This window comes from Glycine soja, chromosome 14 (genome assembly GCF_004193775.1).
Source record: "Glycine soja cultivar W05 chromosome 14, ASM419377v2, whole genome shotgun sequence".
NCBI lineage: Eukaryota > Viridiplantae > Streptophyta > Magnoliopsida > Fabales > Fabaceae > Glycine > Glycine soja.
This window is the reverse complement of record NC_041015.1, coordinates 12,709,611-12,734,093: the sequence shown is the minus strand read 5'-3', so window position 1 is coordinate 12,734,093 and position 24,483 is coordinate 12,709,611. Positions and strand designations below refer to the sequence as shown.

At 33.4% G+C, this 24,483-nt stretch overlaps 1 protein-coding gene across 6 annotated transcripts in view; it reads left to right on the top strand.

The window, feature by feature from the left end:
• The first annotated feature begins 1,789 nt into the window (after positions 1-1,789).
• Positions 1,790-24,483, top strand: part of LOC114385174 — a 39,907-nt gene continuing 17,213 nt past the window's right edge. For 3 of the 6 annotated variants that reach the window (XR_003660851.1, XR_003660852.1, XM_028345179.1), the window contains exons 1-3: positions 3,123-3,323; positions 3,445-3,612; positions 4,651-4,720. Coding sequence is in view for 3 of the 6 variants with exons in the window: in XM_028345179.1 (XP_028200980.1) it covers positions 3,138-3,323; positions 3,445-3,612; positions 4,651-4,720 (424 nt within the window). In the remaining 3 variants the exon portion in view is untranslated. Of the gene's footprint in view, positions 1,866-2,333; positions 2,407-3,122; positions 3,338-3,444; positions 3,613-4,650; positions 4,721-13,793; positions 15,907-24,483 lie in introns of those variants that run through there. The other 3 variants (XM_028345178.1, XM_028345180.1, XM_028345177.1) reach the window with 3 other exon arrangements.

Sequence of the window (24,483 nt, the reverse complement as noted above, 5' to 3'; positions counted from 1 at the left end):
GAGACAAACTAAATTCACTTATTTTAGTATGCTTTGAATCCCTTTAAAAATTTAAACAAGTAAATTATGATTTCCATTTGCTCTTTTATTTTCTTTCTTTCTCCTTTTACAAATTTCAATGGGTGTAGTTTTAGTTACTTAATTTCTTGCCCCTATCTTACTTCCATCACTTTTATGGATTCTAGGAAGGTTGCTTAACCATCGTGTCTGAGAATGATTGGAAATGCTTCTGTGAAGAATGGGGTGGTATTGAGACCAAAGGAATGTCAGCAACAATTGATCATGTTAGTTGGCCATGGATCAGTTGAGCACAGCAAATAAAATGAATTTTGAAAATGGGACTGGACAAATTTTAATTAAGACATGTCCTGAGGTAATCCAAAACAATGCCTTAGTTGGCCATGCTATGTGGCTCCCATCCTCCATTTCTTGCACTTTAGTCTTTTAGAAATAAATCTTGCAGTTTCAGATTTTCATACAAACTGTACTTTAGATTTGAAAGTCGTTTTCTTGGTTTTCTTATTTTCCCTCTGCTAGCTCTTAGGTCCTTTCATATTGATATCATTTTGGTTCCTTAGATTTTGTTGAATGAATGCATCACATGTGAAAAAAGGAGATTCTCAATTTGTGCATCTAAGTCAACTGGCAAAATAATCTTGAGTTAATAATGTAACTGAAATCTGAAAGATATCTATATTTATTCAGATGACTGAATATTATGTCCCCTTCTTCTATGTTCTCTCCCACAATTCTAATCCACTTGTGTTGTTGCATTTTGTGTTTAGTTTAGTTCATTCTGATATTCTTGTGCAATGCTACTAGGAGGTCAATTTTGTTCAAACTCTTTTTCTCTTCAATTTCTTTTGATGCGGTGAACCAAAGGACTTCATATTCACTTTATGCTCGGTAAACTACTTGCAATTGGTGTGATATTTATATTTGCTTATCCAAAAAAACTGGTGTTATATTTTTTCACTTGACTTTGTTGTGAGCATGTTGTGAATTTGCAGAGGATTGCGTCTTTTATGAGATAATATAATTCCATGGTTGATCTTACTAATTATTTTGTCCATAGCCTTAACCCTGCAGCAATGGTATTATTTATATGTACATATAATAATCAATATTACAAGTACATATAAATAATTTATATTGATTTTTTTAATGTTTTATATTCTGTTAAATACTTTTGTAATTAAAAGAAATCTTGTTATGCACCCTCGTGTCTGTTTTTATAAGAAACAAATAATAGTTTAAATATATTATCATTTGTTTATAAGAACGGAAAGAAGTATTTTTATAATTATATATCTTAAAATTTTAATAATATGATTATTACTAATAGTTATCCTCAACCTCAAGTCAAATGAGTTTTATTGATCTTTATCAATGTCATCACGTGAACCACGGGTTAAAAAAGTTACAAAGTGGATTGTGACTTATGTTGATATATATTACTAATATTAGTTTGAAATTTAATATAAAAAATTAGCACCTGTATGACTTAGATAATTTATCTAATTTAAGAACTATTTTGAAAAAAAAGAAGAAAAGAAGTAAGTAGTAATTCACTATTTGGTAATAAAGCCTTTGCAATTGGAAGGTGACCATTTTGTTCTGTTTGATGTGTTTCGTAATAGCTTTAATTTTTTTTAATCCCTGTCATAGTAATACAGTATTAGGTAATATATTATATATTTTCTTGTGAGCCAATTAAAAATAGGTAAGCATTAAAAATTGAGTCTCTCTTTTTTCCACCAGCATTAAAAATACTCGTGTTACTATTGATTCCATATACGCGAAGAACTTCCTGTCCTTGAACAGTGTTCTAGAAGCTGTTATTATTGATGCATTTGTGCTCCCAGGTAATTTGGAATTAAAGCATTTTTTCTTCTTCCTGAATACGGTTTAGTACGGGGAATGAATGTGAAATTTCACATGCGCTTGATTTAGGCCTTGTTTGAATAAACTCATCCATAAACGCTTGTAAGAGAAGAAAATATTTAAAATGCATTTGGTTTCTCCATAAGCTAAATTCAACTTCTGCATTCTTGATTCTCTATTTAGCTACACTATTATTTGGTTGGTTATAATTATAAAATGCTTGGGCGAGATGAGAGGTGGAGATCAAGACATTATTTACAAATAAGCATCAGTTTTGACGTGTTACCCCATATTAAGTGCAGTAGAAAGTAATTTGGGTTAGGTCTTTAGGAGAAATCTGGAAAAAAAGACTTGCTCCTAGATCCTTTGATTCATGTAACTAATCCTATTTAGTTGGATAAGGCTGTTTTTATTTTGGCTTTGTAATGATTGACGCTTATCATGTGCAGGCACAAACATCCACATGCTTACATTAGGGGATTATTGGAGTTCCAATATCATAGATGTTTATCTACACCGCAGGTAATTGTATTAAATCAATCAAGGTCAAACTCAATTTTGTAATTTGATGCATAGTAAAATACATGAAAAAAATAGCTGAACACGAATAAAAGGAACAAAATGGGCTTATCTAGATTACAAAGTTTGCAAATGTCAGGACAAAAAATTTCGAATACAGGATAGGGAAAAGTAAATATTCTTTCTATGGAAATTTCTTATTGTTAATTTGGATTAGGATTTGATTCTATTAATTTTGATAACATCAGAACATTCAGAAGACATAAAAAAATACAAGAAAATCTAATTCATTTAATTAAACATATCTAAATTGTTGTAAACTTTTTACTGTACGTTTTTTATTCTTAAAAGTTAAAAATATATACAATATAAAATATAATATTTATGCATTGTAAGTATAATTTTTTTTCTCTTATAAATATATTATTATTATTATTAATATAATTATTTCTCACGACATAGTATTATCATCACTTTACTTACTGGAATATGAAAGATATAACTCAGATAGTTGGACAGAACATTCGAGTTGCTATAGGGATTAAAAAAAATTAGTTACCGACTTACCGTAGAAAGATCCTGAATATAAATAACCTTGATTCCTCCAATAGTACACCAATAATTTATCTCTCTGTGTTTTTTATTATTATTATTATTAAAAAGATAATTTCTGAGAAAAATATATCTTATACTGTACTTGGTAGACAACAATTGGTTGCAAACGGATAAGAAATATGTGTACAGAAATCCTCCCCAGCCACAGCTACTCCTTAGATCTCATCATAAACCCCCCTCTACAGAAACAGAAGCAGAACCCAAGAGCAGAGAAGAATCAGAGAATGGCAACTATGACTGGTGTGAGCCTTTCATGCCCCAGGGTTTTCTTCAACGCATCAGGCTCACCGCAAAACGCGCATGCTGTAAAGTTCTCTTTGTAATGCATGTGCATTTAATTGTTCATCGAATCAACTTTTCTTATGGTAAAGATTTTAAAGTTTCCAATGACTTACATTTATTTCAACTATCTGCATAAAATACAAGTATTGTATTTTGTCCAGCAGATTCTATGACTTGACAGGACTGCAGAATGGAATTCTGAAGCGAGGGAGAGAGATTTTCCTCACTGGTTGCTACCTCCGAACTCCCACTGGAGGTTCTGGACATTCACGTCTTTTGCCAACAGAGTATCTTGTGATTCTATTGGATGAAGTAATGGTCAAAGATTTTTTAATTTTAAATTTGTCCACTGTGAAGTTTAATTGGGCTAACAAGAGGAGTGAGTGAGTAGGCTCAACATACATAAATGCCTGTTAGGAAGTCAAGCCCAATGATTCAATTTAATGAGAGGGACCTCTGAGTATCTTTTTTCTTATCACGTCAATCATCTTGTTTTATATTCTCTCTTTTCATCTTTCTTTATTGCATAACATTTATCACGAAATTTTTGTACCAATACAATTTCTCTTCTAATTTTTTTTAATTAAATAACTTTTATACTTTTGATACAATATTTTTTAAAAATAAAAACTTGATATTTTTGTATTTTTAACATGTGTTGATGATCCATGAGTATACTTAAAATTCAAAAACAAAAGCTCTTTTAGATCTTTTTTGCACTTGGGAGAATTAAACGCAAGAGCTTTGCCTTAATTTGAGCTTCAAGGAATTTCCTACTTCATATTGACTAAAAATAGAATGTTATGTGCTTATTAGGGAAGTCTATTCAATGTTCATGCATGGTGAGTGGCATTATTGTGCTTGTTAGATTTATGGACTCACATTTTTTTTAGTCTATTCAATGTTCATGCATGGTGAGTGGCATTATTGTGCTTGTCAGATTTATGGACTCACATTTTTCTTACCTATTTTTGCAACAACTTTTAAATCCATTTCATGTTAAGTTTGGATCTGGCAGTTTGTAAAGGGGTTTTGGAAAAGAAGGGGTGCGGATTATCTTGTTGCCGCCGTTGTTACCCCCAAACATTGATATCCTACATTTAACATTATATCTCTTGGAATACATATGGAAGGTTTATTTATCAGCTTTACCTAAGTGATGTAGTGAGAGATGGGGAATGTATAAATTAACCCGGGGGTGGGGTTAACTTAAACATGACTGTGCAGCCTTTCTGAACCACAGTTGTAGTAGTTGTCATATAACATTCGTGAAAGAAATTTATCTTAAATGATTTGTCTTCTCATGCTGGTTCTGTTTATTGATGTGCATAAAACTATCTTCTGATCCAGGACTTCCAGAAGGAAATTGTTAAAGCAGCAAAAACATTTACAGCTATAGGTTATAAGCATATTGAAACAGGTGAAGATTAGCTTTTGTTTCTTTTTTCCTTTACTTTGACTAGTCTTTGTATGCAATCACTGTTATTATTTTTTTTTATTGTACAGTAATCATATTGAAGAGTCTACAGAAAAATAAAGTAAGATGAAGTCTTAAAATGACCAAATTTTAAGTGAATGATTAGCTGAGTAAGTAGTTGTTTAAAAAGTTGATAAAGAATTGGTGCTTAAAATATGAAGCAGTAATAGAATCTTTTCAATGACCTACAGAAAGCATACAAAAAAAATTAATAATTCTACATCGGTTATAAACAAAAACCGATGTAGAATGCTATGACATCTACGACGGTTGTCTCAACAAACGATGTAGAAAGTATCCATTCTACATCGGTTATTGGCAAAAACCGATGTAGAATGGTATAGTAAACTACTACGGCGCACAAAGACATGATGTAGAAGGTCATCATTCTACATCCGTTATCAGAACAACCGATGTAGAAAGATATAGTATACTATTACGGGTTAGGCAGCAAACGATGTAGAAAGGAAGGTATTTTACATCGGTTATAGCCACAACCGATGTAGAATGGTTAAGAAAAATCGACATTCTACATCGGGTCGTCGTTAATAATCGATGTAGAATGTGTTACTTTCTACATCAGTTTTTGCTAACAACCGATGTAGAATGTTCACTATTCTACATCGAAGGGCGCGAGACTTTCAACATCGTCTCTTATGATGACACTTCATAACCGATGTAGAATGGGTCAAAGAACCAAAAGCCTGTTTTCTAGTAGTGAGCACAGGTGCAAATAGGAGAGAAGCCCAAGAGAGTAGTAAAGAAACCCGCTTACCTTATGGACTTTGTCTGAAGGGTGAGATGGGAAATTCAACAATACATCCTTAGTATTTTCTTGCTTGGTGCTTGTCGGATCGTGGGAGGCAAGCATAACAAATTAATATTCCTTAGACAAAAGATTACAAATTCTGTTACAAAGGAATACTATAAATAAACATGTACTAACCAAGCAGATAATCAATGAAATATCAATTTCCTTTACCTTTCCCTTGTTGTGGAGGTCTCTGGTCCTCGAAACCAGCCTTTTGATTTCCTGTTCGTATAAAAATTCCTTTTGTTGTTTAGCTCATAAACACACCAAACTGTATGTTCATGTTTAATATCACAAATTAACGAACAAAAATATGCAGAGATTTATTTTCCATTAATAACCCTCGTTAAATATACGACAATCATAACCATTTTTGGATTTTTTTTATTCAAGTGGTACGTACCGCCCTCCTCTTGTCTGGGTAGGTAGACTCTTGCATATTTCATCAGCAATGAGAACCAATTTTTGGCTCAACTACGGAAACTTACTCCCTACGTGCATGCCTAAAATCTTTTTAATTAATTCACGTTTTTTTAAAAAAGTTTATTAATTACACTATCATTCTAAAATTATATTTTCCTTATCTCTCAATCTATTTCATTACTTTAGAAAGATAATAATTGAATAAAGATATAAAATATAGGAAAAAAAATTAATATTCTAGAAATTAAAAAAATTATAAAAAAACAAACAAATTTTTAAAAATAATTTTATTTATAACTTGTTTTCTTTAAATGAATGCTCCGTTTTCTTTATGGTCTATTTTTGGTGCATGCATGAATATCATGAGCTTCGTGGATCTAGGTGGCAGGGCATGAGGGCCTCCTATGTATTGTCGTTGACTTGTGTCCTTTTAAAATTGAAATCATGTATTAATCGAACAAAACTTATCATCTGATATGACACAAAAGCATATAAAAACCTAGAAATAGACCAAAACGTTCGTCAGAGTTTATAGTATCACCTATCTCCTTCAAATTAAGACTTGTTTGACGTAATTAATTAAGCTTTGTCGATCTCATAACATCGTTTTCACATACTTCAACTGATTCGGCTTAGTTACTTAATTATCAGATGAAGAAAGTAGTGGTTAGTAGAGTAAAATACTCACATGCCACTTCCACGTACAAGTAAACAACTACCTCTTTTTCTTTGTACCTAGCTGCCATCAATTTCCCAAACCCGTGTATTTTCCCACACCGAACACGTCCTCGTACAAGTAAACATCTACCTCTTTTTTTCTTTGTACCTAACTGCCATCAGTTTCAACCACTCATCTATTTTCTCACTCATGTGTTCATCTTTACCCTTAAGAGAGGAGGAAAAAATATTGATTGACCCATTATTCAAGGCTCGATCAACACATCCACGGTGTCTTGCAAACATGCAGTATGCAGAAAGTCACGTGTTTCATTACATATATACTACATAACAGACAACATGCATTGCTCACATCTTCAATTCATCCCTGATGTGTTTCAACCACTCATGAGCTGGCTCATCTTTTCCTTTGTGCCAAACTCATTAGATTCAATCACTCATGAGGTTTTATATAGATGGTTACTAATTTATATTAAAAAGAAATAAAAGTAAAACAATGGCTTCTGGAGACTCCTTGAATAGAGAGGAGGGAATGTGAGTGATTTCAACAGAGGAGAGAAAGAAGATTTTAATTAAATACTTTATTTAGTTAATAAGGAAAGGAAAGAAATTTTAAAAAATTATATATTTTCTTATTTTTATAATTTTAAATTTTAAAACTTAAATAATAATGAGTTATAATCCAGAGTATTATTGATGTTTTGATATTTTAATATTTCATACATTATCAATAATTTTCATTTCTTTTTATATTTCTTTCTATCACATTATATTATCTATCATACCTATATCTATCTCTCTCATATTAGGTGTTTATTAACATTTGTGTGTCAAAATATATTTTTCCTTTATACTATTAAAATGTTTTGAATATTAATTTTTCTATGTTATGAAGTTTTCCAATATTAAAACAGAACAATAAAATTAATAATATTTTTTCCCACTCCCTCCCTTGTATTTCTTTCTCCTCTCCTTTTAAAAACTAAACCTAATTACAAAATTTCATAAAATTCCTTCCACTTCCTCCTTTTCATTTCCTTCCAACAAAATTAATATCTACTCTAGATAAGATCTTAGGCAAGAAAAATTAGCTTTATTTTGTTTCTTCTGATTGACTCTCTTAGGCAACAATTTCGATACATCCAAATATCCAATATTTTCAATAGACAAACATGGGAATATCTCAGCAATATCAATTGTCCAGTAAAATATCTCTTAATATAGAGATCTAAAAGTAAAAGCCCACAAAAGAGTGTTTATCTTTTCCCTTAAGAGAGGAGGAAAACATATTGATTGACCCACTATTCAAGGCTCGATCAACACATCCACAGTGTCTTGCGACCATGCAAAAAGCTACGTGTTCCATTACATATATACTATACAACATACAACATGCATTGCTCACAGTTTCAATTCATCCCTGATCTGCTTCAACCACTCATGAGCTGGCTCATCTTCTCCTTTGTGCCAAAATGATAGCAATTCAGGGGTGCAGTCAGAAGTCAATCAACAGGAGGGGCATATAGTAAGAAGTAGGCCCAAAAGAAACAACAATACATCAGCCTGAAGGATTTTTGAGATTTTGCTGAGTATGCATTTGAATCTTCCTTCCCAGCACTAGAATCTGCCATGCCTTAGCATGTCTCCCCTTTTGCCTTGATGGTGTAATTCTGTTAGGTTTATACAAGCACAAAAAGACAAACTCGGCAACGAAAATTACTATGAGTTTTCTTCCTCTATTTCTTCTTTATCTCTTCTTCTCTGGAGATCACTGGTCCTCTAAACCAGGCTGTGCTATCACAAATTCATTAGATTCAATCACTCACGCCCATCCTATATATATAATACATCTTCACTCTTTGCATCCTCACCCTAAACCAAACCAAATCAACCCTTTGATTTCAGTTTACTTACTATTTAGAGATCAACAAAGAAAGGAATGGACATTAGTCTTGGAAAAAAGGTATATTCAAAATTACACTAAGTTAAGTTCCTTATCTAGCAAAATGATATGCATGAATTGATGTTGTTGAGTTGACTCTACATTAAACCAGGTTGGAGCAGAGTTTATGGGCACGTTCTTTCTCATGTTTGCGGCAATAGGCACTGCAATTGAGAAGGAAAAGTCACATGGACCAGAAACTGTGATGGGATGTGCAACAACTAGTGGACTTGCTGTGATGATCATCATATGCTCCATAGGCCACATCTCCGGGGCTCATCTCAACCCCGTTGTCACCATCTCCTTTGCTGCATTAAAGCACATCCCGTGGAAGGATGTAATTCAAAATTAATTTTGAATTACATCCTTCCACGGGATGTGCTTTAATGCAGCAAAGGAGATGGTGACAACGGGGTTGAGATGAGCCCCGGAGATGTGGCCTATGGAGCATATGATGATCATCACAGCAAGTCCACTAGTTGTTGCACATCCCATCACAGTTTCTGGTCCATGTGACTTTTCCTTCTCAATTGCAGTGCCTATTGCCGCAAACATGAGAAAGAACGTGCCCATAAACTCTGCTCCAACCTGGTTTAATGTAGAGTCAACTCAACAACATCAATTCATGCATATCATTTTGCTAGATAAGGAACTTAACTTAGTGTAATTTTGAATATACCTTTTTTCCAAGACTAATGTCCATTCCTTTCTTTGTTGATCTCTAAATAGTAAGTAAACTGAAATCAAAGGGTTGATTTGGTTTGGTTTAGGGTGAGGATGCAAAGAGTGAAGATGTATTATATATATAGGATGGGCGTGAGTGATTGAATCTAATGAATTTGTGATAGCACAGCCTGGTTTAGAGGACCAGTGATCTCCAGAGAAGAAGAGATAAAGAAGAAATAGAGGAAGAAAACTCAGAGTAATTTTCGTTGCCCATCCTTATTACATGGATTGATTTTTTATAATGCCTAAAAGATAACTAACTTTGTCTTTTTGTGCTAGCATAAACCTAACAAAATTACACCATCAAGGCAAAAGGGGAGACATGCTAAGGCATGGCAGATTCTGTTGTAACAATAGTTTATGGCAAACCAAAAAAATTACTGGCTGAGTCGCGGACAATGTCGCTTTCTTTAAGACGTTTCGTGGCACTGCCAAAAATTGTGCAAACAGACTATCAACCACGACGTCCCCAGGATAAAACAGCCCAGATCACTGTATAAGATTCCCGAGTGCACTGAGGGAACCTTTTCTAGAATTACACCCTCTTGTATGACTTGAAAAGTCACTCTAAAGCCACCCAAAAATATGACTTGAAAAGTCACTCTAATAGACAACCGAAAAGTATGACTTGAAAAGTTACTATTATAGCCAACCGAAAATATGACTTAAAAAGTCACTCTTATAGCCAACCGAAATTATGACTTGAAAAGTCACTATTATAGCCAACCGAAAATATGACTTAAAAAGTCACTCTTATAGCCAACCAAAATTATGACTTAAAAAGTCGCTCTTATAGCCAACCAAAAATATGACTTAAAAAGTCACTATTATAGCCAACCGAAATTTTGACTTAAAAAGTCACTCTTATAGCCAACCGAAATTTATAGAGCGACAGAAAGAAAGAGGGAGAAGTTTGCCGAAAATGCATCGACTGAAATATGATAGGGAGAAAGAAAAGTTGAGGAAATGCTTCTCAATTGGGACAAAGAAAAATGAAGAAAGGAGCTCTCTATATATAGGGAGTGAAACACTATTCAAGTGTTTATCCTGAGCGATGTGGGACTTGAAGCCTTTTTTTCTTCTTTTTTTTTCCTTTCTTTTTTTTCAAACTTTCATCCACATTCTCCTTTGTTCTAACAATCCCCCACTAGAAATTTGAAAAGAAGATTTTCGAAGATTTCATAAAATTGTGCATAAACAAAGGTGTCATACAACTTGAACCTTTGCATAGTGAGTAAGATTCAGATTTTACTAGAGTGACTCGAAGTCTTGAACTCTATCTCCGACATCAAACCACACACAACCTTTTCATAGGTGTATTCTATAAAGCCCATGCGTTAAAGGCCATGCACGTCTATTCTGGTATAGTGAACGCTCTAGAAATTTTTGCCCAAAATTTCATATGAAGCGGCCCCCACTTCAACATTCACATAAGTGAGTCTATCAAGAGTACTCCTGTAGCCTAGGTACTCCACTCAACATAGAGTATAGATCTCATTAAGAATTACGATTTTTTTTTTCATAACTCATCCTCTTGTTACTTCAGGAATCATGTTGTTTTCACTTATAACAACATGTTCATCTCATATCACTTCATAACTTGTTATTACCCATTGAACCTAGTTCTTGGGATCTCTAGTCATTTAGGTCAGGTTACCAGCATGAATGATCATCGCAGTAAGGGCAATAGTCCCATTCTTTTAGAAGTGTAATGGACTTTCTCTCTAGCTAATCCTTTTGTCAAAGGATCTGCTAAATTATCATCAGTGCGTACGTGATCCACTATAACAGTTCCTATTGAGAGTAATTCTCTAATAGTGTTGTGCTTACGACGTATCTGTCGTTTCTTACCATCGTAATAACGGTTCTCAATTTTTTTTCAATAGCCGCGGTACTATCGCAATGGATCAACACAGCTGGTATCGGTCTTTCCCATAATGGAATCTTTGCAAGTAAGCTTCTCAGCAAACTTGTTTCCTCACTAGCAGTTGCTAGTGCTATCATCTCAAATTCCATAGTGGACTGAGCTAAGATAGTCTATTTCTTTTACTTCCAAGAAATAGCCCCACCAGCTATGCTAAATATATAGCTGTTGGTTGCTTTGGAATCATCTGAAAGAGTGTTCCAATCTGCATCGCTGTATCCTTCAAGTACAACGGGAAACCTTTTATAATGTAATCCAAGGCTTATGGTTCTTTTAAGGTACCTCATTACCCTTTCAATAGCGTGCTAGTGCTCCATACTAGGTCTACTGATAAACCTGCATAATAATCCCACAACTAGGCTATGTTGGATCTAGTACAATCAGTGGCATGCCTATGGCTGCCAATGATACTTGTGTACTCAGTTTGTCGTATACCTTCACAAGTGTTCTTAAACAGTTTTACACTTGGATCATATGGTGTACTAGTAGGTTTACAGTCAAAGTAATCATATTTCTTTAAGATCTTCTCAATGTAGTGAGATTGATCCAGAGAAATTTCCTCTTTTGACCTAGTAATCTTAATACCAAGGATTACACTTGCTTCTCCGAGGTCTTTCATATCAAAGTTGTTACACAACAATGATTTCACATCTAATTGGTTTGCAGCCAGGAGGCAAGTCTACTAAATGCTAGCTCTTGTTAGATTCTAAAGAATCCATCTCATTATTAATGGCTTCTTGCCACAAGTCAGCATCCAAAGAAGACAAAGCTTCTTGGAGGTTTGATGGATCCTCCTCTAATGTATAGGTCATATAATCGAGCCCATACTCTTTAGCAATTCTTGCTCTCTTACCTCTTCGAGGCTCTATATCTGATTCTGGTTGTGCAAGATTTTCACTACTAATAGCAAGAAGATAACTGGATGAAGTACCCCCACTATTCCTTAATTTAAAAGAAAATCAGATACCAGATTCTTTCTCATCTCTGGAGTATGCATCACATCTTTCCAGAGGTAAACTTCAGTTCAACATCTCTAGTTCCAGTAACCGTAGAGATGTGGGAATCACCCAACAACACTTTCTTATTCGTGTATGTTTTAAACATAGCACGATCATAGCAGACATAGCGGGAGGCGCCAGTGTCTACCCACCATCCATCTGATCCTCCAATCATATTGATCTCAGTTATCACAGCTATGTATGACTCTTGAGCAATTTTCTGTATCTCATGGGATTGAGACTCTACTGATTTATCATCAGTCATTTGATACTTGAGGTAGCGGCTAACAACATATTTTTTAGTCCCAGCTTCCTCAGTATCATACTTCTTTTCCAGAGCTAGCCAAACTAATTTGGCAGACTTATATGGACTATAGTAATAATAGAGATCATTAGCTAACCCATTCAGAATGAAATTCTTGCATAGGTAATCATTTTCATTCCAAAGAGCTAGTTCCATAGTCATTTTATCCTTCACTTCCATCTCAGCATCCTCAGGTACCACTGGAATATCAGTGTTCAAAACATAGGCAACTTTTCTCATAGTTAAAGAAAGCATCATCTTTTGTTGCCAACGTTTGAAATGATACCCTTCAAACCTAAAAGGTTTGTTGAGGTCATTGCTATTCGAGCCAGTAATATCTACGGTAGCCATAGCAGAACCGAAACCGTCTTAAAATTGTTGTAACAATAGTTTATGGCAAACTGAAAAAATTACTGGCTGAGTCGCGGACAATGTCGCTTTCTTTAAGACGTTTCGTGGCACTGCCAAAAATTGTGCAAGCAGACTATCAACCACGACGTCCCCAGGATAAAACAGCCCAGATCACTGTATAAGATTCCCACTGCACTGAGGGAACCTTTTCTAGAATTACACCCTCTTGTATGACTTGAAAAGTCATTCTATCAGCCAACCGAAAATATGACTTGAAAAGTCACTCTAATAGCCAACCGAAAAGTATGACTTGAAAAGTCACTATTATAGCCAACCGAAAATATGACTTAAAAAGTCACTTTTATAGTCAACTGAAATTATGACTTGAAAAGTCACTATTATAGCCAACCGAAAATATGACTTAAAAAGTCACTCTTATAGCCAATCGAAATTATGACTTAAAAAGTCACTCTTATAGCCAATCGAAATTATGACTTAAAAAGTCGCTCTTATAGCCAACCAAAAATATGACTTAAAAAGTCACTCTTATAGCCAACCGAAATTTTGACTTAAAAAGTCACTCTTATAGCCAACCAAAATTTATAGAGCGACAGAAAGAAAGAGGGAGAAGTTTGCCGAAAATGCATCGGCTGAAATATGAGAGGGAGAAAGAAAAGTTGAGGAAATGCTTCTCAATTGGGGCAAAGAAAAATGAAGAAAGAAGCTCTCTATATATAGGGAGTGAAACACTATTCAAGTGTTTATCCTGAGCGATGTGGGACTTGAAGCCTTTTTTTCTTCTTTATTTTTCCTTTCTTTTTTTTCAAACTTTCATCCACATTCTCCTTTGTTCTAATAGATTCTAGTGCTGGGAAGGAAGATTCGAATGCATACTCAGCAAAATCTCAAATAAAATCCTTCAGGCTGATGTATTGCTGTTTCTTTTGGGCCTGCTTCTTAATATATGCACCTCCTGTTGATTGACTTCTGACTGCACCCCTGAATTGCTATCATTTTGGCACAAAGGAGAAGATGAGCCAGCTCATGAGTGGTTGAAACACATCAGGGATGAATTGAAACTGTGAGCAATGCATGTTGTCTGTTATATAGTATATATGTAATGGAACACGTGACTTTCTACATTTTGCATGGTCGCAAGACACTGTGGATGTGTTGATCGAGCCTTGAATAGTGGGTCAATCAATATGTTTTCCTCCGCTCTTAAGGGAAAAGATAAACACTCTTTTGTGCATTTTTACTTTTAGATCTCTATATTAAGAGATATTTTACTGGCCAATTGATATCGTTGAGATATTCTCATGTTTGTCTATTGAAAATCTTGGATATTTGGATGTATCGAAATTGTTGCCTAAGAGAGTCAACCAGAGGAAACACAAAGCTAATTTTTCTTGCCTAAGATCTTATCTAGAGTAGATATTAATTTTTTTGGAAGGAAATGAAAAGGAGGAAGTGGAAGGAATTTTATGAAATTTTGTAATTAGGTTTAGTTTTTAAAAGGAGAGGAGAAAGAAATACAAGGGAGGGAGTGGAAAAAAAATATTATTAATTTTATTGTTCTCTTTTAATATTGGAAAACTTCATAACATAGAAAAATTAATATTCTAAACATTTTAATAGTATAAAGGAAAAATATATTTTGACACACAAATGTTAATAAACACCTAATGTGAGAGAGATAGATATAGGTATGATAGATAATATAATGTGATAGAAAGAAAGATAAAAAGAAATGAAAATTATTGATAATGTATGAAATATTAAAATATCAAAACATCAATAATACTCTGGATTAAAACTCATTATTATTTAAGTTTTAAAATTTAAAATTATAAAAATAAGAAAATAAATAATTTTTTAAAATTTCTTTCCTTTCCTTATTAACTAAATAAAGTATTTAATTAAAATCTCCTTTCTCTCCTCTGTTAAAATCACTTACATTCCCTCCTCTCTATTCAAGGAGTCTCGAGAAGCTATTGTTATACTTTTATTTCTTTTTAATATAAATTAGTAACCATCAATATAAAACCTCATGAGTGATTGAATCTAATGAGTTTGACACAAAGGAAAAGATGAGCCAGCTCATGAGTGGTTGAAACACATCAGGGATGAATTGAAGATGTGAGCAATCCATGTTGTCTATTATGTAGTATATATGTAATGAAACACGTGACTTCCTGCATATTGCATGTTTGCAAGACACCGTGGATGTGTTGATCGAGCCTTGAATAGTGGGTCAATCAATATGTTTTCCTCCTCTCTTAAGGGAAAAGATAAACACATGAGTGGGAAAATACATGAGTGGTTGAAACTAATGGCAGTTAGGTACAAAGAAAAAAAAAAAAGAGGTAGCTGTTTACTTGTACGAGGACGTGTTCGGTGTGGGAAAATACAAGGATTTGGGAAACTGATGGCAGTTAGGTACAAAGAAAAAGAGGTAGCTGTTTACTTGTACATGGAAGTGGAGTGTGACAAATGCAATATGGGATTTGAGAACGAGGCCCTTAACGTCAGACATCAATCATTACATGTACCATTCAATGTGCCTTCTGTTATTTTTTCTATTCCGTTTCTTCTTGGCCATCGTTTTTCTCTGTGCATTACTGCACTGTAAGATGCATTTGTCTCAGCCGTCATCAGGGATGAATTGAAATTGTGAGCAATGCATGTTGTCTGTTATATAGTATATATGTAATGAAACACATGACTTTCTGCATATTGCATGGTTGCAAGACACTATGGATGTTGATCGAGCCTTGAATATGGCAGTTAGGTACATGGTTGGCTTGCATTGCCGAAACAATTGTTGTGATACCTAGCTAGCAAATAATTCCTTTACATTTGATGGATAATTAATAACTTTCGAGATTGTTTAACTCTTTTGTTTGTGCTCACGCTGGTTTGGAATCAAATGTTTGACAAAAAAATAAATAAAATAATTTATTTAATTAAAATAGTTTCTTTTCAAAATGTATAGATCGATTATCAAAATGTATAATCAATTATTCAAAAAAAAAATTTGATGATCAATTGTAGGACATGAAAATCAATTTTCAAGTTTTCAAAATTGATTTTCATATAAGTGTTTACTGATATGGTTGGAGGTATATAGTTAAATTAAAGTATAATGGGATAATTAAGTATTAGGTTTCTCTTAAAATTATCTCTTTTGTAATATTGTGTTTACTAAGCCTAATTTAACTAAAAATCCCTTTAGAAGATCTTCTTGCTTATTTATTCAGTATGAATCAATTTAATAAAAGTAATAAGGACTCAAGAATTTATCCATTTGCAATCCATCATATAACATGAGAACATCCAGCGATAACTCAAACATCACCACTTATTTCCACTACCACACAAATCACACCACCATGTGCTTCAAGGAAGTGTAAATCTGAATACGACAAAAGAGATATAAGTAAACATGTGCCTATGGCTCATTTGTAGTCATATTGCTACATACTATAGCATGTCTAAGATCTAATGCGGAGTGGAGAAAGTTACGCCAAAAGTAGAGGCAAAGTAACTTCAATATTGTTATTTCAAATGGGTCAAGGAGGCTGGCTTTTGGACAAGTCATAGCATATTTGATTTGAATTATGCCCTATTCTACGGTGATAATCAACTGTGGTTGGGATCTGTGCTGAATTTATTTTTGATCATAGGATACAAATAAACAACAATAAGTTATATGCAAGAATTTCTCATTTGGATTTGTTAATGATTTCCAATCAAACTAATATATAAAGGACTAAAGGCTACCACTTCAAAAGCATTAAAAACTAAAAAAATTCTATGTTGCATCCTTTTTCTAAAAGCAAATTCTTTTAGTTTTTTTTTTCTAGAATGCGTAGCAGTGTTTTTTTTTAATAAATAAGAGATTCATACCTCTGACTTTGTCCAGCTACCTATCTATTACCCTTGATGAATCTTGGCAAAGTCTGACTAAATTTTATTCAGTCCTGTATAGCCCATACAACAGATGTTGTTAGTTTGACTTGCGTTCTCATAGGAGAAGCCTGACAACCTCATGTAACATGTCTGGATTAGGCCTATGACCAGGATATCTTACTGAAAACAATTTATTTTATACTAACATTAAAATAAACTTCGAACACCACTAATATCATTATTTTATATTAACAAAAAAATTTCTGTGTGAAGTAAGAATCTTATTTTTTTAAAAATATTTTTTCCTATATTAAAAATATCATATTATTTTTTTATTAAATTATATAATATGATAAATACAAAAATCATAAAAATAAGTAATTCTTTAATTTTTATAAAACTTATTTAAAGATTTCCAATATCAATCAAATAAATTTAATTTATTTAAAAAAATATGATTCTCAGACATTATAATTCTTGGATATAAAAAAACTTCTTCCTCCTAACCGTCCCTAAAAGAAATGTTCACTCTAGTCAAAGTTTGGGTTAGCAACATTGAGTCAACAATTTATTTAATTGGATCTAAGACTCAAACTTAACATCAATGCTATAAGTTGGTACCTAGTCTCAATTCCATTTTTAAGACGGAGATTAATTAAATCCTAATCTTTAGTTAATGAATCTAAATTCTAAATCACTAGTATATTAACAACTTGTTAATTAGTGTCACCATCTTTTATTATGTGTAAAAAAACATGATCTGGTTTTTTTCTTAGCTCCCCCCAGTTTTAGTTTGTCCAAACATAGATGTATAAGCCCACAGAAAAATAGATATGGATAATAAGGTTTGTGTTTCTCTGAATACAAATCTTTGAAATGTTCATATATATGTTATTATGATACTCATGAGAGCAGTGTAGTAGGCTGTGTATTTAATTACAGTTATTAATGAAGAAGGGTTCTCTAGCAATAGACCAGAAGATAGAGCATTCAATTTATGTCATGAATTATGCGATTTGAGTGCTGGAAATTGTTAGTGTCAAGAACATATGAGTTCCTTGACACACACTTACAGGAAAAGAGAGAAATGTATGAGGTAGGAGGGAGAGTTTCTATTATGCAAGTGTATTCCTTTCTTCAAATGTATAAACTCATTTAACTATTTTATTGAATGATCAATTGTATTTATACATCATTGTCAAAGGCTGAAAAGATAAAACTGAAAATTACAACTCAACACATTACTTTCTGTTTTTTCAGCAACAAACTACTAACCAATTAACTAACTTTCTAACAAATGAAAACTAACTGATTTATCCACAAATGGATCAGGATTACTACAACACCCTCCTTTAATTATGATTCTCAATCAGCTTTATCATCAGTTTACTTCTCAGTTCTTCAAACTTGGCTTTCTTCAATGGTTTTGTCAGTAAATCAGCAAAATTATCTTCTGATTCGCAGTAGATGAGCTTGATTTTTCCTTTGTGAACTTTGTCCCTGATAAAATGATACCTAGTATCAATGTGCTTGTTGTTCCCATGATCTACAGGGTTCTTAGCAAGACTGATTGCTGACTTATTATCAATCAGTAAGCAAATTGGTTTCTTCTTTTGAATCTTCATTTCTTTCAGCATTTTCCTCAACCACAGACCTTGAGATGCTCCAAGGGAAGCTGCTATATACTCAGCTTCACAAGTAGATAATGCTACTGGATCTTCTTTCTTCGAGCTCTAGGAGATTAGAGCTCGACTATACATGAACACATAGGCTGCAGTGCTCTTCCTGTCATTCTTGTCCTTCCTCCAATCTGAATCAGTATAGCCAAGCATATTTTGATTTGATTCATTCTGTCCAAAAGGTAGCAATACTCCATAATCAGTTGTGCCCTTCACATACCTTAAGATCTTCTTTGTAGCCATCATGTGAGAAATCTTAGGTGCCTTCATAAACCTGCTTATAATGCCAACACTATAAGCTATGTCAGGTCTTGTATTACACAAATACCTGAGTGAGCCAACTATTTGTCTGTATAGAGTAGCATCTGCTAGTTCTCCTTCATCATTCAAGCTCATCATTAGCCCAGTTTCATCTGGAGTTGCAACTAGATTGCAATTGCTCATGTGAAACTTCACAAGCAAATCAACTGCATATTTACTTTGATGCATCACCACACCTGCTTCCGTTTCCTTGAAATCAATGCCAAGAAAATAGGATAGTTGGCCCATGTCTGTCATTTCAAATTGCTTCATCAACAGCTGCTTGACTTTGTTGATTTCTAACATGTTGCTCCCAGTGATCAACAAATCATCCACATAGAGGCACAATATGATTAAATATGCAGTAGTCTCCCCTCTAATATAGACACCATGTTCAGAAGTACATTTCTCAAACCCAATCTGGTTGAGAACACCATGAATCTTCTTGTTCCAAGCCATACTGGGCCTTTTTTAGTTTGTACACTTTGTCTTCTTGGCCATCAACTTGAAAACCTGGAGGTTGATCAACAAACACATCTTCTTCAAGAGGCCCATTTAGAAAAGCAGACTTGACATCCAATTGATGCATTGACCACCTTCTCGTGCTTGCAATTGCAATTACAAGCCTTATTGTCTCAATCCTTGCTACTAGAGCAAAAATTTCACCATAGTCCACACTTTCTCTTTGTAGGAAACCCTTTGTCACTAGTCTTGCCTTGTGCTTAACCACCTCTCCTGTGGGATTCTTTTTCACTTTAAAGACCCACTTAACTGCAATAGGTCTTTTCCCTTTTGGGAGGTTCACAAGATCCCATGTGTTGTTCTTCTTAATTGAGCTCAATTCCTCCTTCATTGCTTGAATCCATTGAGGTTCTTGCAATGCTTCCTCTACATCTATTGGCTTAGCACCAGCATATAAGGCCAAGTGCACTAGGTCACCACCTTCATTGATTTGATCATCTTTATAGACTTCATAATCTCTCAAACTTTGGGGAACTTGTGTCACTCTTGTTGACTTTCTCAAAATTCCTTGGTCAGGTGTGGCAGCTGTTACAACAACATTATTACCACTGTAATTTGATTCAATCAAGAATCTTGCATTCCTGCTTGTAGACTCAGGTTCTAGCCTCTAGTTTTTAAAATCATCAAATTCCACATCCCTGCTAATTGCAATTTGCTTGGACCTTGGATCAAACAACATGTACCTTCTTGTCTCATGGTATCCAAGAAATACCATCAATTCACATTTGTCATCAAGTTTCTGTCTCAACTAGTCAAGAATGTGTTTGTAGCAGATAGCAGCAAAAATTCTCAAATGTTTCATATTGGATTTGATGCCTGACCAAGCTTCTTCTGGAGTCACAACATTTATTCTTTTTGTAGGACTTCTATTCAGCACATACACAGTAGTGGAAGCAGCTTCACTCCACAAGTTTTGTGGCAGATCCTTGCATTTGAGCATGCTCCTGACCATGTTCATAATTGTTCTATTCTTCCTTTCTGTTGCCCCATTGTGATGTGGAGTGTAGTGTGGTGTGAACTCATGTACAATTCCTGCTTCATCACAAAATTCTAGGAATTCTTTTGAGGTGTATTCACCACCTCCATCAGTTCTCAACACTTCAATCTTCCTAGAACTTTGATTTTCAATATAAGCTTTGTACTTCTTAAAGATATTAAACACATCACTCTTTCTTTTGATCATATAAATCCAGGTCTTTCTAGTGAAATAATCTATAAAGGTTATGAAGTACCTGTTTCCTCCAATGGACTCTACTTGTATAGGTCCACAAACATCTGAATAGATGATTTCAATCTTCTGAGTTTATTTTACTAGGATAAACTTCTTGAAGGGCTTCTTTGTCTGCTTGCATTCCAAGAAATTTCTGCATTTCTCTTGTGGTTGCTATAGTTGAGGAATTCCTCGTGCCCACTTGTGCATTTGAGCAAGATCTCTGAAATTCAAGTGTCCAAGCTTATAGTGCCAAAGCCATTCTTCTTTGTTGCTCACAACACTAAGACATATTGCTCAAGTGCTTGCATTCCAATTTTGAAAGTTCTATTTCTGGTCAGTGGTGTTTTTATGATTAGATTTCTGGTTTTGTCATATACCAGCATCATCATGTCCTTCATAGTTATCTTAAAACCTTTTTGAAGTAACTGACCAAGATTTAGAAGATTGTTGCTTATGCCTGGAACATAAAGTACATCCTCTATGCAAGTTTCTCTGCCATCTTTCCTCTGAATCAAGCCATTTCCAATTCCTTCAGCAAGCATGTTGTTGTCATCTGCAAATCTCACTTTGCTTTTCATCCTTTCATCTAAACACAAAAACTAGTCTTTGTGACCAGTCATGTGTGTAGAGCATCCAGTGTCTAAGTACCATTGACCCTTGTCATCAGGCGTTGTCTTGTTTGTCACCATCAACAGGACAGGTTCAGAAACTGAATCTGCTCCTTCTGCAAGTTAAGCCTTATCAGCAGGATTTTTATCCTTGTACCAGCAATCAACAACATAATGTCCCTTCTTTCCACAGTTGTAACAATCTACATTCTTCTTGTCCCGGGTCTTTTTTCTTTTTCTCCCTCAATTTCCAATATGTCCTCCTCTGTTGGAACTTTGGTTGCCATTATTTTTCTGATCTGAGTGCTCTCTTGATCCATGGTTGCCTCTTCCTCTTGAGTTCTTGAATCTGCCTCTCTTTCCTCTGGATGATTCATTTCCAGAGTTCTTCGGGTTTTGTTGAGCTTGCAGAGCTGTTTCAACAGGATTTGTATTACAATTATTCCTTTATTGCAATCTTTGCTCATAGGCTTCGAGGGAACCTTGCAATTCATCAATGCTCATGGATTCCAAATCCTTTGATTCCTCAATATCAACCACAATGTGGTCGAATTTTGGATTCAATGATCTTAATACTTTTTCAATCAGTATTAGATCAGTGAATTTCTCACCACAACCTTTCATTGAATTAGTAAGAACTTGTAATCTACCAAAGAAATCTCCAATACCTTCATTCTTTTCCATCTGCAGCAGTTCAAACTGTCTCTTTAGGGTTTGTAAGCGCACTTTCTTGACTTTGTCTGCACCAACATAGGCTTTGTTCAACGTGTCCCAGGCTTCTTTCGTAGTAGTTGCACCTACAATCTTCTCAAAGTGGATATCATCAATACACTAATGAAGAATCATCAATGCTTTACAATTCTGCTTCTTTAATTCTTTGAATCCTTCCTTTTGTGCATCAGGAGCATTGTCTCTTGGAACTTCTACACCATTCTCAACAATATCAGTTAAATCTTGGAAGCCAAACAAGGCTTTCATCTAAACTTGCCACCTGCTGAAGTTCTTGCCAGTAAGAACTGGGAGATTCGCTGGAAAAGGGCCATTGGAAGCCATGGATGTGCTTAAAGATCCCTTCTTGATCGTTCCTTGCTCTAGATACCATTGTTAGTGTCAATAACATATGAGTTCCTTGACACACACTTGCAGGAAAAGAGAGAAATGTAAGAGGTAGGAGGGAGAGTTTCTATTCTACAAGTGTATTCCTTTCTTCAAATGTATAAACTCATTCAACTATCTTATTGAATGATCAATTGTATTTATACATCATTGTCAAAGGCTAAAAAGATAAAACTGAAAATTACAACTCAACACATTACTTTTTGTTTTTTCAGCAACAAACTACTAACCAATTAACTAACTTTCTAACAAATGAAAACTAACTGATTTATCCACAAATGGATCAGGATCACTACAACAGAAATCACCCTGGAATCCGCCTTACTTTGATGCTAAAAATATAAAGAAATTTAGGCCTCAGTGCCCGTTGCACCAGTGGGGATTTGATATGTATAGCACCTTTGATTGACTGATTGCACCCCAAGTAATAATAAATTAATAGAAAAAATATATTCCACCTTACTTTCATATCCAAATATTTATTTTAGAATTTATTATATTTTTAGTTCATTAAATTAAAAGGTATATGTCCTTCAAATAAAAATTTATATTTTTTTAGTTCCTTAAATTTATAGCAAAATACTTTTTTAGTCTTTTCAAATTGAGTTTTTTTATAGTTTAGATACATAATTTGTGAAGGTTTTTTTAATAGAAGGACTAATCAAACATTTTGTAAAATTGAGTGAATAAAAAATATAAATTTTAATCTGAAAACTTAAAAAGATACCTCAAAGGACTAAAAAATATATTAAAATTTTTATTTTAATACCAAAACCAAAATCCTTGTACTATGATTGCTAGTTCCCAATTTATGTTATAAAATTAAAATATAAAACGGTATTATATTTATATTTTAAAATAAAACATGATCCCTATGGATTTGATATTATTAATTGACAACTATTGTGTACTTGCGGTTTTTTCACGTCAATCCCTTATGGAGGAACTTTGTTTATGACGAATTTCAGTGTTTCTCTTTTATTGGTAGATATAAATTTTCAACTTGTTTCATATTTATTAATCAATCACTATTAATAGAAGAAATGAAATGTGAATCTGAGTTTGAATTTGTGAGATTCAAAGTGTGTTAGCTTTTGAATGTGAAAGAAATTAAAAAATAATATGCTAAAACATGTTTTTGTTCTCTATAAAATATTTGAAGTTTAGTTTTAGTCTCTTAAAATAATTTGGTTTATTTTTCGTTATAAATGTATCATTTTTATCCCCTCAAGTATTATTTAAACCACTTTTTGTCTCTCCATAAAGTACTATCTAAGTGACATCAAAGATAAAAAGTGACGCGCTTAAATAGTAGAAGGATAAAAAAATGAACAAATTTTTAGAGGAGTTAAAACCAAACATTAGAAATTTGAGAGACCAAAATCATATTCTACAAAAAGATAAACCACAAAGTAGCAAAGGTCAAATAAAAAATATAAAAACTTTTATTTCAGGTCAATTTGACAAAAAATTTACCGGTTAAAATTACCTTCTATACGAAATCAATTTTAATACTTAGTCATACATCACTTATAAGGTGATACACCTTACCCTGAACCATACATCTAATAACATTAATTTTGAAATATGAAAAAAATTGTTATATCTCAGTTACAACATATCACTTTAAGCAGCACCATTATTTGTGCTATTTAAATTTATTTTTATAATCATGAGATAAATTTATTTTAAGGCAGTGAGTAAGTTAAGAAATGCTTGTGCTATTTAAATTTTTCTTTGGACCAAACTATATGGCTGTCGAAACAATTATGGTAATGCAATAGTTAAGAGTAGTTAGTTACATAATAATTAATTACAAGTCATCTGGTATGATTTATAAAATAAGTATTATAAAAATTAATAAATTTATAATATAATATGAGATTTATGATTGAGCAATAATGTAAAAAAAATTATTTTATCCGTATATATACTATTTACTCTATTTTGTGTTCATTTCTTTTATTTCTTTCTATTATTTTTAGGGTCTTATTTTTCTATTTTAAAATGTAAATAATAAGTTTTCTTATTTATACTATATAGTATGAATATCCAAATAGTAGAACAGAGACGGTAATATATATTTTATCTTATTTTATTTTATTTTCATTTTATTTCAACTTAATTTCCACATATATGATTTATATTAACATGCATGCCATTAGTTTGAGTACTGAAACTAAATTCATATCTTTTAAT